The sequence below is a fragment of the Globicephala melas genome, unplaced genomic scaffold, assembly GCF_963455315.2.
Source record: "Globicephala melas unplaced genomic scaffold, mGloMel1.2 SCAFFOLD_763, whole genome shotgun sequence".
In the NCBI taxonomy this organism is placed as follows: Eukaryota; Metazoa; Chordata; class Mammalia; order Artiodactyla; family Delphinidae; genus Globicephala; species Globicephala melas.
In genome coordinates this window covers 1-16,364 of record NW_027207901.1, presented here as the reverse complement: position 1 = coordinate 16,364, position 16,364 = coordinate 1, and the positions used below count along the sequence as shown (strand labels likewise).

General features: G+C 46.2%; 1 protein-coding gene across 2 annotated transcripts; it reads left to right on the top strand.

Annotated features, from left to right (window-relative positions):
• Positions 1 to 10: 10 nt before the first annotated feature.
• LOC115839512 (ribosomal RNA-processing protein 8) lies at positions 11 to 16,163 on the top strand. 2 transcript variants are annotated; one of them, XR_009562578.1, is made up of 8 exons: positions 11 to 214; positions 1,417 to 1,786; positions 1,990 to 2,443; positions 2,534 to 2,663; positions 2,816 to 2,922; positions 3,007 to 3,103; positions 3,332 to 7,549; positions 7,667 to 16,163. XR_009562578.1 is itself a non-coding variant. In XM_030831231.2 (7 exons), exons 1-7 carry the CDS (start codon positions 116 to 118, stop codon positions 3,449 to 3,451), a joined length of 1,377 nt encoding a protein of 458 aa, XP_030687091.1. In that variant the 5' UTR covers positions 11 to 115; the 3' UTR covers positions 3,452 to 16,163. The 2 variants fall into 2 exon arrangements, 1 of the variants encoding a protein (XP_030687091.1); XM_030831231.2 differs by having other exon boundaries at positions 3,332 to 16,163.
• The last annotated feature ends 201 nt before the right edge of the window (positions 16,164 to 16,364 follow it).

The following is a 16,364-nucleotide window of genomic DNA, read 5'->3' as shown; positions in this document are numbered from 1 at the left end:
TTTCACTCTTTGGTTTCCGGCCCTGTGTTGGAGGCTCTGAGCGCTTTGACTCCTGGAGACTAGCTGGGCACGTGGAGAGGCTGGTGGACCGCGCGACCTCGCTCTCCCCAACCCCATGTTCGAGGAGCCGGAGTGGGCCGAGGAGGCCCCAGTAGTCGCGGACCTCGGGTCTGTAGCCTTACGGCCTCGGACCACGGCCGACTCGCAAATCAAGGTGAGTGGACCCGCAGGGGCACTCGGAACGGACCCCGCTGGATCCCAGAGCTGGGGCGCGCCGCATGTGTATTAGGGGGAGGGGGACGCCTGCGACCGCCCGAAAATCCCGGAACTTCCAAAAGAAAGTGATGTTGGAACTGAGAGAGACTTGGTGAGTAGAAGTTAGTGAAGCAAAGAGGGTTTCTTGGAAGGAAAAGCACGTGCAGAGACCCTGGTGTGAGAGAGCATGTTCTGCTAGGGTCACACACCTACACAGAAATAATCTGTGTAGTTGTAACGGAGAGAGTGAGAGGGGGTGCCGTAGAAATTGGAGAGCTAGATTAGAGGCTTTGCATACGGTAAAGAGAGAGAGAAGCCAGTGGAGTGTTTTAGCAGAGGAATGATTTCTTCAGATTTGCATTTTGAAAAGGTCATTGGGTGCTGTGTGGACACTGGAGAGAGCAAGAGTAAGCGACGTTGAAGGGTTGTCAGCACTACCTTTCAAAGGGAGGTGGTGCTGAGGGGAGCTCCAAGATAAGTGCCTGGCTTAGGACCACCCAGTAGGACTTCAACCTAGAATGGCCTCCCAGACAGCAGACCTTTCTCCTTTAAGCTTTTGCCGATGTGAGGGCTGCTGCACTTGCTCAGGCTCTTTCTACCCTTCGGTCAGCCTCCAACATGGAATCTGTCTGCTTTATTTCCTCCTCTTCAGCCCCTCAACCCATTGCTGTAGTCCGTGCCACTGGCCTCTGTCTACAGCTTGTCCTTTTCAGTTTGTTCTCTACACTACAACTATTAAAGGAGGCACCTTTAATACACACACGTGTGATCCCGTTACTCTTGTTTTCAGAAACCTTCCTAACTTTTATAAAAAGGTATTAGTTAGAGGTAGAAGCCTGAGATTGAGGGTTGGAACTCCTGGTCCCTGGCCTTGATCTTGTAGCTTGGAAGGAAAAGCACGTGCAGAGAACATTTCTCTGGGGAACCCCATTACCTCATCTGCACAATGAAGAAAGTGGGGTGGCTGATTTCTCTGCCCTGCTTGGGATGGCGACTTGAAAGTTCTTCAGGGTCTGGCAGTCTTCATGACAAGTTAAGTTGACTGGGAATAATCCATATGCCTCTAACCAGTGTCTGAATGAGGTCCCCATCTCTCCTTTCTTATTCTCCAGGCCCCATCCATTCTCCTCGCCCCTGCTCTCATCCCTTGTTTTCCCCCAGGGCTCCAAGCACCGCCAGCTCTTGGCCACATTACGGGCCCTGGAGGCAGCATCTCTTCCCCAGCAGCCCCCCAGTCTGCCTGGCAGTGACGAGGAGGACGAGGAGGAGGTGGTGCAAAGAAAGAAGAAACGCCCAAAAAAGGTCTTGTTTGCCAGCACTTCTCCTGAAGTAAAGAAGAAAAGGAAGAAGAAACGTCAAAAACAGGGCCCACCTAGCAGTGGCTCCAAGGAAGGGGAAGTGGAAAGGAAGAAGTGCCACAAAGGGGCTCTTCTTGGCAATGACTTTGCTGCAGAAGAGAAAAGAAAGAGGAAATGCCAGAAACAGGACCCTTCAAATCCTGCCCAGCCCCTGGACAATGTTGACCAAACTGGTATTAGTGCATGTGGGACAGGGAGGGGGGATCAGCTGATCCTACATATGACAGAGGTTATCTGCCACCACTAGATTTGGGGTTAGGGAATAAGAAGTACTTTCATCTAGGCCACAATCTCTGTCTCAGGTTTCGTCTCTTGCTAAGCCTCTGAATTCAGGGGATATCGCCCCAAATATGCCTTCCCATCTCACTCCCTGCAGGTTCCAAAGCTTGGAATTCAAGTGCTGCAAATGACTCCACCAAGCCAAGCCCTGAGACCCCTTGCTCTAATCCTCCGCACACCTTGAGTCGCAAGCAGTGGCGGAACCGGCAGAAGAACAAGCGTAGACAGAAGAACAAGTTTCGGCTTCCTGGGGCGCCAGAGCAGGCCCCAGCCACAGCCGCCACAGAGGAGACAGAGGTGCCTCCTGCCCCCAGTCCAGACAGCCATGGAGCCCGGGCGGAGGCTCTGCGAGCCCGCATGGCCCAGCGGCTGGATGGTGCCCGGTTCCGCTACCTCAATGAACAGCTGTACTCAGGGCCCAGCAGTGCTGCGCAGCGCCTCTTCCAGGAAGACCCTGAGGCCTTTCTCCTCTACCACCGTGGCTTCCAGAGCCAAGTCAAGAAGTGGCCACTGCAGCCAGTGGACCGCATTGCCAGGGATCTTCACCAGCGGTGAGTGGGAGTTGGGCATTGTGAGAAGCGAGGTGTGTCAGTCACGGGCTCAGGCCAGACCAGCGAGCTGTTCCTCCCTGCCACTTCCAGGCCTGCGTCCCTGGTGGTGGCTGACTTTGGCTGTGGGGACTGCCGCCTGGCTTCAAGTATCCGGAACCCTGTGCACTGCTTCGACTTGGCCTCTCTGGACCCCCGGGTCACTGTGTGTGACATGGCCCAGGTAAACCCTACTCCTTCCACGTATCTGGCCTGTGCCCTAGGCCCAAACTTCATGGGCTAATCTCTAACATGCCCTCTCTGCCCGGCACCCCTAGCACTCGGTGCTGGCTTTCTCCTCCCCATAATGTGTGCTTCATACGATACTCTTCATAGGTGCCTCTGGAGGATGAATCTGTAGACGTGGCTGTGTTCTGCCTTTCACTGATGGGAACCAACATCAGAGACTTCCTAGAGGAGGCAAATCGAGTGCTGAAGCCAGGGTAGGAGTCCCCAGGAAACAGATGCATGTATATGTGCACGTGCGTGTGTCTGTGCATTTACCCAGAACTTCCCATCCTTTTCAGGGGTCTCTTGAAAGTGGCTGAGGTCAGCAGCCGCTTTGAAGATGTTCGGACCTTTCTGGGGGCTGTCACCAAACTGGGCTTCAAGGTCATCTCCAAGGTGAGGGCCCCAAGAAGTCTGTCCGTATCTTTGTCACATGTGTGGCCCTTCAGGGTAGTAGTGGTGTTCAGGATGGAGGTCATAATCAGACACAGACGTTTGCTCCTTGAAGGCATGACTTGTGGGAGAGCCCTGGGAAGCTTTCTGAGCAGGGACGGGATGTGGACGGAGGTGGTTTGAGGAGCTGGGGTGAGGATTTAGAGCTCACTGGGTCTTTTCTGTCCCTAGGACCTGACCAACAGCCACTTCTTCTTGTTTGACTTTCAAAAGACTGGGCCTCCTCGGGTCGGCCCCAAGGCTCAGCTCTCAGGCCTGAAGCTCCAGCCTTGTCTCTACAAGCGCAGGTGACCTCTGGACCCCCCTTGAAAGGGGAGGCAAGTCTTAAACTCCAGGCTCAGTACTCTGAAGTACTCAGGCTGTGACCCGGGGCCTGGTACCACCCTTACTCCATCCCAAGAACAAAATGTAATGAAACCCCTGGCTCAGCCCTGCTCTAATGAAGGCTTCTTGGTTCCAGGAAGCATAAGGTCATTTGGGCTAGCTAAAGAATAAGGAGTTACTGTGAGAACGCAGGAGTATCTGGGAATTGTGGATGCCCTTAGTGTCATGGAAACGACATGGTTTGGAATTCAATGCATCTCTGGGTGTGGCTCCTCTTTCCATCTCTCAGGAGCCACGTGGGCTTTCTGTCCTAGCATCTCCACTCTCCTCTATTGTCCTTTTCCTGTTTGCACATCAGCTCCTTCTGCTTACCCATAGCTTCTACAGCTTTGGTTTGCCCAGGCCTTGAAGGCCTGGGGCAGGCATTGCTTCTTGGCTCTGGGGCAGCTGGTAGCCCACCAGCATCCTGGCTGAGCACGTCAGTCTGGGCTTCTAGGTCAGGATGGTTTGATTGTCCCTGTACTGAGTGCTTCTTTCCCCTGATCCTTATCTCCATCTTTGGAGCTGTATGGCCCAAACTACTCCTAGTATCTGTTGTCCCATAGGGCCCTGGTGTGTGTCTGGCTGAGGGCACAAATTTGGAATCAGGTAGCCTGCCACTGATTGCTGAGTCTTTTAATCTTTGAATGTCATATTACTCATTTGGAAAATGGTAGGATTCTTGTCTCATGGGATTGTTGTGTGGTGTGGGTTAATGAGGAAATCTGTGGCTAGGGCTGGGTGCACAGGACGTGCACAATAAACTGCAGCTGTGGCTGATGTGTGTTGTAAGCATTACTGTTTTCTAAAGACCTTCTCCAGGCAGGGTTAGGGGTTGAAGAGTAAAGAATGGACTTGTTGACTGAGGAAGACTCTGGGAGAGCTCAAGATAGGCCTTTCAACAGGCTTATTTTATAGGATTTTTAGAGATTCTTGACAGATTGTGAGCTGTTCTTGGGGGGGGGGTGGTGCAGGAGCTGGGCCTCTTCATAAATCACACCTGATTGATGCTATTTGGGGTGGAGATTGGGCTGTTCATTGGCAGAAGGGTCTGTCTGTTGTTTCTGCCTTGTAGTGGGCCCAAATCAGCATGTCTTAGGAAAGCTATGGACAGGGAAGGCTAGTGCCGGGAGAAGATGAACTGGGATGATAGGTCCTTGGCCCCTTCCAGAAGGCATCTGCCATGAGCCCAGGTATAAAGATATAGCCTGTTCTACCTATTTCAAAGAACAAGAACTGAGAGTGACCACTGGGACACAGGTTCCAGGGCTCTGAGCCAGTTGGGTGCCTCCAGTAAGGTGGGTGTTTTGAGGCAGGCTGTGTAGGCCAGAGGGCATGTTTGGAGACTGGGCTATGAACCATCCAGCAGCTACTGCTCCGTACCTTTGCATGTGCTTCTCTCTGCTGAATACTCATCTGACCAGCAGAGTCTTACTCATCCTTCCAAACAGCCTAGTTGTTTCCTACTCCGTTACTCCCAAAGCAGAACTAACTTCTTCATCCGCACTCTCAAAGCGCTACGTGAAGAGTGCAATTTCAGCATCTAAATACTGTGTGGCGATTGCTTTGTGCATTAGGCTGCAGTCTTCTCAACTCATATTTATCTTTGTATTCCTGAGCTGGTCACTTGAGATCCATCTAAGGAGGTGATAAGGATGACAGGGTCCGGTTGAGTGGGACCGATGAGAAGCAGGGGTGTTGCAGGAGCCCAGGTTCGGGCACATGATGAGGGCACTGTGAACTAGTGACGGTGGAATAGGCGGAGGCGGTTGGGAGAACTTCAGTGAGTAGAACTGGTGGGACATTGCGGCTTGGTGAGAGAAAGGAATCTGAAGCAAGTCTTGGGTTTCTGGCTTGAGCAACTGGTTGGGCTGGTGACGCCATTCAAAAGGTTGGGTTTTTGGTACCTTGATGTTCACTTGGAAGTGGGACAGAAACTCAGCAGCCAGAGGAGGTAACTCAAGTCATAGGAATAGGTAAGATATCCGAAGTAAGATAACGAGAAGAGAAAGTGGCTTGGAATAGAACTCACAGGAGCATTTAATGGATGAGTAAAGGAAAATGAACCAATAAAGGGGACAAGAAGAGAAGGTGGGGCCAGAGATGGAGGAGTAAAACCAGGAGAATGAATTTCTTAATGTGGAAGGAGTGGGGAGGTTTTAGGCCGACAGATGCTGTTGAAAGGTCTATTAAGATGAGAGAGAGGTCAGGTCGCAGCAGGGAGAGGATTGCTGCATAATGTTGAGGGCCTGGGGTTTGAATTTATAGTGGTATTATTCATGAATTTATAGTGAGCCCAATGCTGTGGTTCTCTCTACGTACTCAGGAATCTAGGTGTAGCTGTGGAAAAAATGAGTACTGAGGGATCATCCAGGATTGGAAACTTGCCATGCAATTGAAATAAATGAGCAAAGGAATTTCAGACCGTTCGTAAGTAAGCGATTGCTATGCTGGACCATGGAATTTGGTAGAACAGGTGAGTGGAGCAAAGACAGGAGTAGGTTGTTGCATTGGGGGTAACTGAACAAGTAACCTAGAAGGATGGGAGACTGTGGTCAGAAACTGGAATGCCTGAATAATTCATATTGGAAGCAGAGCAGCTCCAGGCAGTGGCTAAGTTTAGAGTGTAGTTATAGGGGTGAGTGCCTGAGAGGTGTGCAAGGGAGGTTGCCCGGAGATTGGTTAATGCATGGAGGCCTCAGGTATTGAGAGAGGTTCTGCGTGGACTTTGAAGGTCTCCAGGATGATGGTAGACATAAGCGTGGAACAGGTGCCAACCTCTTGAAGAAGGGGGCAGATCCAGGAGATCTGCAAAGAGTAGGAGAGGCAGGATAGCGTGAATTTCAAAGGGACAGAGGGTTCACACAGCCTACTAGAGAGACTTCCATCTTGGGGGTGATGTGAGGCTGGTGAGTGGAGCTGGCTACCAGGCAGCCAAGGCAAAATACCCTGACAGTCCTCTCCAGCTTGGCGGGATTCACTGGGGATTGTTGGGGAGACAACTGTTGTGGCAGCTCCATGGGACAGGAATCTCCTGGGATAACAGGGAGGGAGGCAAGCCATAAAGTCTAAGGGATGTTTTGGAGTAGCAGGGCATCTGTCTCACTGCAGTGCACACGTCACCTTTTTATAGCTCCATATCTCTGTTTCCCAAGTGTTATTTATATTCCTAGATCTTGATTAATTTTCCCTGCTTTATTATCATGCTCAGCAGGACAGCTGGGGTCTGCCTTCTTCCCTCTTTTGCTTTCCTCCCTTACTTAAAATTTGGGTTCTTTCTTTGCCTGTTCTGGCTCCAGCCACCTACATAAACATCTTTCTGGGTCTCACTCAGGACCCCGGCTCCCCCTAACTCAGCCAAGCCTCCATCTGCGTTTCTATCAATTCTGAAAGCAGGACTTTCCTGAGTCTGGGTGCCCCCCTGCTCCATCGTCAGCTTCAGGACAAGCTGTTCTTCAAGTCCATGCCTGGGCTTCAGTGTCTAATGTTGAGAGCCTAGACTGAAGAGAGAACAATATATATTTCTTTAAGAAATAACAGCATGCCAGCTGTTTAAGGAACAGTGAGATCAGTTTAAGGAACAATTGGAGAACAGAATGAAGGAGTGCAGTCATAGTAAGAAGTAAACAAGAGTGGGAAAGAGTGTAATTGGAGATTCCACTGGGAGCATTTGGGAAGCCTGAGGTATTTATTCCTAAAGCCAAGAAATGGTGAACCTGGAATCTGACTCCTGCCCTGGAAATGCGGAGGGCAAACAGAGATTCATTAACTGTTTCAGGGGTGGAGCCAGGGGAGTGCTGCTGCTTTTGCATTGGCCTGTGTTCCCAGAATTTGCCGTGGTAAGCCATGCATGAGTGTATCCTTTGCACCTTGCAGGAGAGGGAAGTGTCAGCTGGTCTTGAGTCCTGTCCGGTAGGACCATTTGAAGAGGCAAGGAGACCTTAGCACAAAGAAGCTAGGAGTGTGCCATGTGGGCTGAGGAGGGAGTCTCAGGAAACCACCCAGAATAAAGCTGCATCCACCAAGGTAAACGGGACTGCAGAAAAGGGACAGCGTGATGCTCCCTTTAAATATCTAGCAGGCCCGTGGGGCACAGAAACACCCAGTCAAGCAAGCACTGTTTTATCCTCTTCCTCTCTGCAGCTGGGCCCAGAGCAGTCAGCAGCTCTTAGGTGGAGAGGAGGTGAGAAGAGCAGAGAGCATCCAGACCATTCCTCCCTTCCCCAGTGCAGGCTCCTTGACTTAAGTGGGACAGAGCTGGGAGGCGAAAATAGGTAAAGCTACAATAGGTGCAGATTAATTATTGTAACGTAGGATTAGACATTGCAATTATCTGAGACTGGTTTTGTATCTTAAACTGATTCTAAGACATCTATGAACTAAGAATGAGCTGAAAAGTCACAGGCTTGCTGCAGCTTTTCTGTAAATGAAAAAGGGTTGGAGGCGTGGTGAGAGACGAGAATAAAGTTGGGTTTGGCTAGCAGTCTGTGCTTATGCTTCCTCAGCATCCCTTTTAGAGGCTTATTGCCCCTGCAGTCATTGGGGTGCTCCAGCTTTTGTTCCTGTAACACTGTTCTAAGGGAGCACAGTTCCCAAAGAAGCAACGTGGTCTTGGCAGAGACACAGCTCGGCTCCAGTCACTCAACCACTTACGTAATTTCACGAAGCCCTTTACAGATTCTCACAGAGACCTCTAATTACGTTGTCCTCCATCCCTGGTGACCTCCCAGGCTGTCCACCTGGTTCTAGGACATTCGACTACTGCAGTAACCACCTTACGGGTCCAGTTGCTTGCACTCCTGTCCCCAGAGCAGTTCATTTTTCACTCAGCCAAGTGAGCTTTTTAAAATGTAAGTCAGATATGTCACTTCTCTGCTGAAAATCCTTCAGTGGATTCACAGTGCTCTGAGAACAAAAGGCAAACTCCTTCCCAGGCCCTGTGTGATCTTGCCCAGGCCTCCCTCTCCAGCTGCACCTTAACCCACTGTTCCTACACGAAACTGCAGCCACACAGGCTTTCTTTCCATTCCTCAAGTGTTCCAAGCCATTTCTACTTCTGGGTCGTTACATTTGCCACTCCATGTTCTCAGGATACTTTTCCCTGGTGAGTTCATTTTCATCTTCCAGATCTTCACACCAGCATCACCTTTTCTTCTGTGGAAAAACCGGGCTAGATGCTCACCAAAATGTCCTTTTCCTGGACACACAGTTAAATTACATTTCCCAGCGCCTTGCATCAAGGTGGGGCTGTGTACATCGTCCTCCCCAGTGGAAAGGGAGCAGAAGTGACGTTTCACTACCAGACCAAGACAGTTCAAGAGTGGACGAGCCTCCTCCGTGTTCTCCACCCCCTCCTCTGCCTTCCAGGGTGACCTTGAAGCACGTGTTTTGAAGATGGAGTCAGAGCATAGAAGGAGTCTGGATATTTAAGTCCCTGCTTAGAGGAGAACTGCTTGATCGAGAATATCCACACTTCTTTGAACAAGGAGTAACCTCTGTTGCATTAGTGTTTAGCATGATATGCCCTGGCTAATATAGCTTCTCTGGCCACCCTGTCCACCTTGTCTTGATCACAGAACCCTTTCTGTTTCCTTCAGGGTGCTTCAGACATTTAATTAGCTTACCAGATGCCGGTCAACACTTCCCCAGTCCTATGAATTAGGCTCCTAACTGGGGAAAAATATGCTCACATGAGGAAGTTGAGATACTGATTTTATCAGTTTATCAGTTACATTTTGATTGTGACAAAAGCAACAACAAAAAAAGGAAATCCCCCTAAAGAATATCTTAAACAAATTAGATTTTTCTTCTTGTAAAACTAGAAACCTGATGGTTGGTGGTTGTTGGCATTGGTTCAGGAATTCAAGGATGTTAGCAGTTAGGTCTGTGTGACTCTCTTGATCCTCATGGTCACAAGATGATGTGTTTTGATTAAGCAGAGACACCCTACTTACTATTACCCTTCTCAGGAGTCTCACAGGTAGCCACAGCCCCTATCATTTTGGCCTTACTTCAAGGGTCCTTCCACATTGTTAGTATTCTGGTGTAAATATGTTCCATTTATTCCCTATAACATGGCTGAGACCAATCTGAAATATTACTATTTTAAATATATTTGTCCCCCCCGCCCCTTCCCACATCTCAGTGGCCTGTCAGCAACTCATCCAATTCAAAGCTGTTCTCCCTCCAGCTCAGTGGGGTGGGGAAACCTTCATGGTCTGTTTATTTCACTCATTCTCTACCTCCTCTATCACTTTTAGGACTGGGATGGGGGAAGGCATGTTAGAGGCACAAAGGCTAAACTTTGATTTAGTTTAGCTTCATCAGTGTGTTCTACTAAGACAGGCATTTAAATGTTGGCTCAGTGTGTGAGGCTCTCTGGAGTCCCGCCATGGCACTTGCACACTAACTGGTTTTGGTTCCCTCCTTACAATACTCAGCCCACACTCCCCCTCGGCTCTTCAGCTCCCGACACTGACAGCGTATGCACAGCGTCCTAGTGCTGAAGTCCCTCACCCTGGCGGGCAGCCCTCCTGGGAGAGGTTCCAACAAATACCTTAGGAGTGGTTACCATTTTGGGAGCTCCCGGGAAACTCATGCATGTTTGTCCTGCCAAACAGCAGCAGTGCAGCCCCGCCAGCCCCTGACTCCCCTTGCCCTGTCCCAGCTAGCCTGACTCTGACCTCTCCATCTCTCTCTCTCTGGCTCCAAACCCTCACAAGTGACTCAGGTTACTTTCTCCCAAGAAGCCTCTGCCCCAGGCTCCACCCCAGTGGCCATATGGAGCCGGGTCTATAAGTTTCTGAGTGTAGCAAGCCTCTTGCTAGAGAATGTAATGCTGAATGAATATAAGGTCTCTCCCTCTCCTGGGAACATGAAATGACTATAAGTGGTTGTGCTGGAGCCCTCCTCGCTTGATTTAGGATGGAGGGGACAGCGCTGCTTCTTTAACCTTTCAGGGAGAAGTTCTCTCTATTCCTAAAAATTCCCGTCAGTGAAGCTTGCATTTCTAACTTCACGTACAATAGGAAGGTTGGTGGGCCTGGATCAGCTTTATTACCTTAGAGTAAATTCTGTGTAGGTGTATCTAGCACCCTTATTTAACATCTTCTTACTTGTGCAAGTGTTCTTGTAAAATGTGAATTGTTCTCATGCATGTGCTTTATTTATAGAGTATTGTCAACAAATCTTGTCTTCTTTTTTTCCATCACTCAACTGTGTTTTTAATATCCATCTATGTTATCAATCAGGGCCCACTCAGGGAAATAGAAACCGTACTAAGTGTTTCAAATAGAGGGCATTTAATGCAGAGAATTGATTACAAGTGATAGAGGCTGAGACAAAAGAAGATGCTTGATGTAATTAAAAATTAAGAACTGGAGAAATCAGATAATGTCCTAAGGCCTGGGAAAACAAAAGGGAAGAAGGGAAATAATTACCAGGAACTAGGAGCTCAGAAAAGGGGCCACTTTTAACTGGTCAGTACTCAGATCTTTATGGGGAGGCTCCCTCCACATACCTGGTGCTTGGACTTCTGAGGAAGGAAATGGCTTTGAGGGTGAGGGAGCAAGGTCTGACTGTTCTCTGACTGCCAAGGGGGGAGCTGATCTGCTGCTGGTGTCTCAGAAGTGTAGCAAAGCTGCTGCTGAGTGCAAAAGAAGCTAGTAGCCAGAGACAACTGTCTGCAGCTGAAATACTGTGACAGCAACCGGAAAACAGGAATGAAGACTCTCCCCCCATGTTTCATTTTCAGTTTCCCTCTATGGCATCCTTTGGCAGAACCTAATGGAACCACCTGCCAGTGGATTCTGGGAAATACACTCTGCAGAGTCACAGCTGCAACAACACAACTCCAGAGTGTGTGTACGTGGGGGCTGAGAGGGAGGTGTGCTGCAGAGGGAGATATGGAGAGTGTAGGAGCCAAAAGAAAATAGGTAAATAGTCAGTATATTCCACGTAGCTGCTCATACATCTAGATTGTTGCTTCTGTCAGCTGTGAAGTACTTCATAATATGCATCCACCGTAGTAAACTTATATATTGGCCTGGTTGCCTCAAATTCTTTGCCATCTGGAGAAATTAAAATCCTTGCAGCTAGGGTTCTGAGTACAAAATAAGTGCCCCCGACTGGATGCACTCATTTGAGATTTGGGAGGTAAGGGTCATCTTCCTGCCGCTTGGCTGTTACTGCTGGAGGCAGGTGTAAGCGCTGGGCTTTCTGCAGCAGCGTCCCGCCGAAGCCAGGGACAGAATAGGGTGCCTGCTGTAAGGGCGAAAGTTCAGCATATTCTGGAAGTTCAGTAGGTAAAATAAATCTGCTCTGTACAAATTTGGCTTCAATAAGATGGTTAAGAAGAAAAATTATTGGAAGGGTGTCAATAAGTTACTCAGAGAACTAATGGAAATTCCAGGGAGTGAGGCTTAGAGAACAGACAGGAGCCAAGGGAGGATGAACAGGTGCAAAACCTAAGGTCAACTTTAGTCAGTCTGGTTAGGATGGCACTGCTGTCACCATTGCTACTTGACTTTACTCTCACTGTTTTGGGTACATAGATTGATGCTGAGAATTGAGATAATCCTCCTCTATGTTCATGGCGCTATATTAGGACCGGCTCAGAAAGGCCCCTCTCCTGTTCTTTATTTTGTTTGTTTACTTTATTCCTGATTCATACTTCTGCTCCTCTTGTACCCCACAATGTGTTTGTTGTGTGCCCCTGGACACTTGTGTATCTTTGGCAAAGTAGATGGTGGTTTTGGTATATGCATGCTGTGGCAGAGACTTGCCAGCTGTTCCTCGCACCCATTTTCTTCTTCCTGGGAAATTAGCTGTATTCTTTCCCAGCTTCCCTTATTCTTAAGTCGGGCCATGTGATTGAATCTAGCCAATTGGATGGTAGTGGAACTAAGGTGTGCTACTTCTGTGACTTGGGCCCTTAAATTTTCCTATGCACAGTCCCCCATGTTATTTCCACTTTGGCCTTTGAGCATATGACCTTGAAAGCTACACGTTGAAGATGACGGAGCCAAAAGGTGGAAGGAGCCTGAACATCACTTAGAGGAGAGCCACCCACCAATTAAGAACATCTGTTTTGGATTTCACGTGAGTGAAAAAGAAATCTCTATCTTTTTGAGCCATTATACCCTTGGTTTGTTGTTACAGCGACTAGTAATCTTTTTTTTAAATCCCTTTTAATTGAACACATCAGAAAAGTAAACAAAACACACACCTGTACAGAAAAGTAAACAAAAATGTTAAGCCTAATGGTTTATCACAAGGCCGGTACCTGTGTACGCGCCACCTAGACTAAGAAACAGAAGGCTGTCAACACGCAGAAGCCTCTTTTATGTCACCTCCCAACTTTCTTCTCTTGACTTTGCAAAGTTACCACCATCCTAACTTTCATGACATTGATTTCCTCGCTTCTCTTGATAGTCTTACCAGTTGAGCATCCATACCTAAATTGTATATATTTCCATGTGTCTGGCTTCTTCCCATCCCATGGATGGGATTCATCCATGTGTTGAGTGCAGCTGAATTTCATTCATTTTTATTTCTGTAGAAATATATCCCATTCTGTGAAGAAACCACAGTTTATTGATTGATTCAACTGTTGATGTACATTTGAGTTATATATCAATCAGAATGGGCTGGATCATGCTACAGGAAACAAAAACCCAAAATATTAATGGCTTAACCCCACAAAAGATAATTTTTTACTATTGCTGTAGGTTGGCAGGGACTCTGTTCGTAGTCACTAAGGTACTCAAGCTAATGAAACTCCATTGCAGTACATGCTTCCGTAATCACTAGGCGAGAAAAGGGAACGAGACAGATCACACCCCGGCACCAAAAGCTTCACTCTGGAAGCGACACATGTCCTCTTTGCCCCGTTTAATTAGCCAAAACAAGTCTCATTGCCATATATACCTCCCGTACGAGCCTACCGTGTACCCGGAAGGAAGAGAAACAGAATGTGAACTGCCTAATGATTAGTTTGTGGTTCCTACAAACAATGCTGCTGTGAACAATCTTGCAAGTGCCTCTTGTGCATGTGCACATGCTTCCTTTGGGAATATAACTAGGAGAAAACTGGTCATAAAGTATGTATATCCTCAACTTTAATAGTTAATGCCAGACTGTTTACAGATTTTTCAATTTATACTCCCTTCACCAGGGAAATGAGTGTTCACTTAATCCACGTGAGAATTCACTTTATTCCATATCTTTGCTATCTTGTGGCATTGTCCCCCAGTTCCAGTATATGTGTTATGTTATGTCCTTTGGTTTAACTTTTCATTTCCCTAATTACTAATGGGATTGACCTTTTCATATACTGACTGCTTGAAAATTCTTTTCATATACTGACTGCTTGAAAATCCTCTTCGATCAAGTGCCTGTTGAAGTCTCTTGCCCATTTTTTCTAATGGATTGTCTTTGTTGATTTTGTATTTTACACACACACACACACACACACACACACACACACACCATAATCCCTTCTGGTTATATGTACTGCATGTATCTTCTCCCATTCTGTGGTTTCCTTTTTCACTCTCTTAATGGGTGTTTATTGATGAACAGAAGTTTAATGTAGCCTGGTTTATCGATTGTTCATGGTTAATGCTATGTGTGCCTATTTAAAGAATCATTCCTACCCCAAAATGATGAAGATATCTTACTAACTTATCTTCTGGATGTGTTAGTATTTTGCTTTTCATAGTTCTACAACCCATGTGCAACTGATTTTTCTGTGTGGTTAGAATAGGAGCCAAGTTGAATTTTATTTCCATCTAGATACCCAATTAATACAAAACTGTTCATTGAAAAAAAATTTTTCCTGTTACTCTCTACCTTTCCATATTTTTCTGTTAAGTGCGAGTTTGTTTCTGGGCACCCTAATCCATTCCTTGGTCTGTACGTCTGTCTTCACAGCAGTACCTCACTGTTTTAACTACAGTAGCTTTCTAATAAGTCTTAGTATGTGGTACAGCAAGTCCCACACGTTTTTCATCTCCAGAAGGACTATTGTTGGACCTTTGCATTTCCATGATTGTCACGTTCCCTGAACACCCTGATGGGATTTTCTTACGCAGGCTCAGTTTGGTGCGAACTGATCCATTTGTAATACTGAGGCTTCCAAATCTGTGGTCTGTGTGCGCCATTTCATTAATTGCTGTCAATAATGGTTTATAGATTTATGTGCAAAGTTCTTCTTGCACATCTTTTGTTATATTTATTCCTAGGCATTTACTGTTGCTTTTTTAAACGTCTTGCAAATGGGATCTTTAGAAATTTCATTTTCTCCTTGCTTTTATACAGAAATATAACCAATTTTTGTGTGTTGACCATGGAGCAGCACCCTTGCTAAATAACCTCACTTACTAACTAATAATTTATCTGTATTCTTTTATGTTCTACATATATGATACTCATATCGTCTCTGAACATCATATCAGTTTATTTCACCCTTTCTAATTCTATGGCATTTATTCTTATCCATGCTATACTCCACTGGCCAGGAGATCCATCACTATGTTCAAGAAGAGTGATGTTGGTGGAAGTCTGAATCACTATCAGACTTGAAGGAAAAGCTTTCAGTATTTTGTCATTGAGTGTGGTATTTGAAGTGAGATTCTGATTAATGGTTGTCAGATCAGTAATGTGCTCTACTTGCTATTACTTGTATCATGAATTGGATTTTGAATTTTGTCAAATGCTGCTTCTGAATTGAGATGATCATATATTTTTTAAAATTCTGTCAGTGTAGCAAGTAAAAGATTTATTTCCTTATGTGAAATCAACCTTGAGTTTTTGGAATAAAATTAGCTTAGTTGATTATATCTTTTTTATATATTGATGAAATCAGTTTAATAATACTTTGTATAGGACTTTTTAATCTGTGCTCATGAGTGAACATAAGTGATATCTTCCTATAAATCTTCCTTTTCCCACTCAACACAGTGCTTTTAAGTTCTCTTCGTGTTGCTATATGTACCTATAACTCACTTTAACCTCTTCTTCACATGCTCTAATGGCTTCCCATCTCATTCATAATATAGCCCAGAGTTCTTACTATAACCGAAAAGCCCCTTGTATCATCTGGATTCCAATTATCTCTCTAACACTCGCCCCCTTCATACACACCTTTTCAGCCATACTGTCTACTTTGCTAATTATTGAATATTCTAGGCATGCCCCTGCCTCAGGGCCATTGTACTATTTCATCTACCTGGAATATACTTTCACAGTTATCTTTATGGCCTACTTCCACACTATATTTGGATCTCTGTCCAAATGTCAATCTATCAGGTAATCCCTCTCTCTAGCCAATACTTTTTTTTTAACTTTTTTTTTTTAAGCCAATACTTTCTACTGCCTTACCATGCTTAGTGTTTCTTCAAGGGACTAATCACCACCTTTTAAATTACATATTTATTTGTTTATATAGTTATTATGTATTTCCCCACACTAGAATGTAAATTCCAAGAGAGTAGGGACTTATCTGTTTTATTTAATACTGTATCCCTGGGATCTAGTACATACTTGCATCTGACATCTGTTTAGTGTTCCAACATGTATGTGTTTAGAACATTTAACATAACCATTCCTCTAAAGACATTTAGATTATCCAAATCCTTGTGACTACAAAAAAATGGGGGAAGGATTTTCTTATAAATGTTCTCTTAAATGTATACAGTGTATATATGAGTCTTGGTTCCAGATTTCGAGTTACTTTGTTAGGCCAGTTATGCCACAATTAACAACTATAAAATCTGAGCAAAATACAAACAAAAAACAATATTTGAAGGCCCTGGAAAGTGAACAAAAGCAGGCAGAAAGC

Bases quoted from the DNA above. Each gene is read 5' to 3' on its own strand.
- LOC115839512 (XM_030831231.2), top strand. From the start codon at position 116: ATGTTCGAGGAGCCGGAGTGGGCCGAGGAGGCCCCAGTAGTCGCGGAC. The intron at 2,444-2,533 runs GTGAGTGGGAGT...TGCCACTTCCAG, and splicing joins GCCAGGGATCTTCACCAGCG to GCCTGCGTCCCTGGTGGTGG. The intron at 2,664-2,815 runs GTAAACCCTACT...TACTCTTCATAG, and splicing joins CTGTGTGTGACATGGCCCAG to GTGCCTCTGGAGGATGAATC.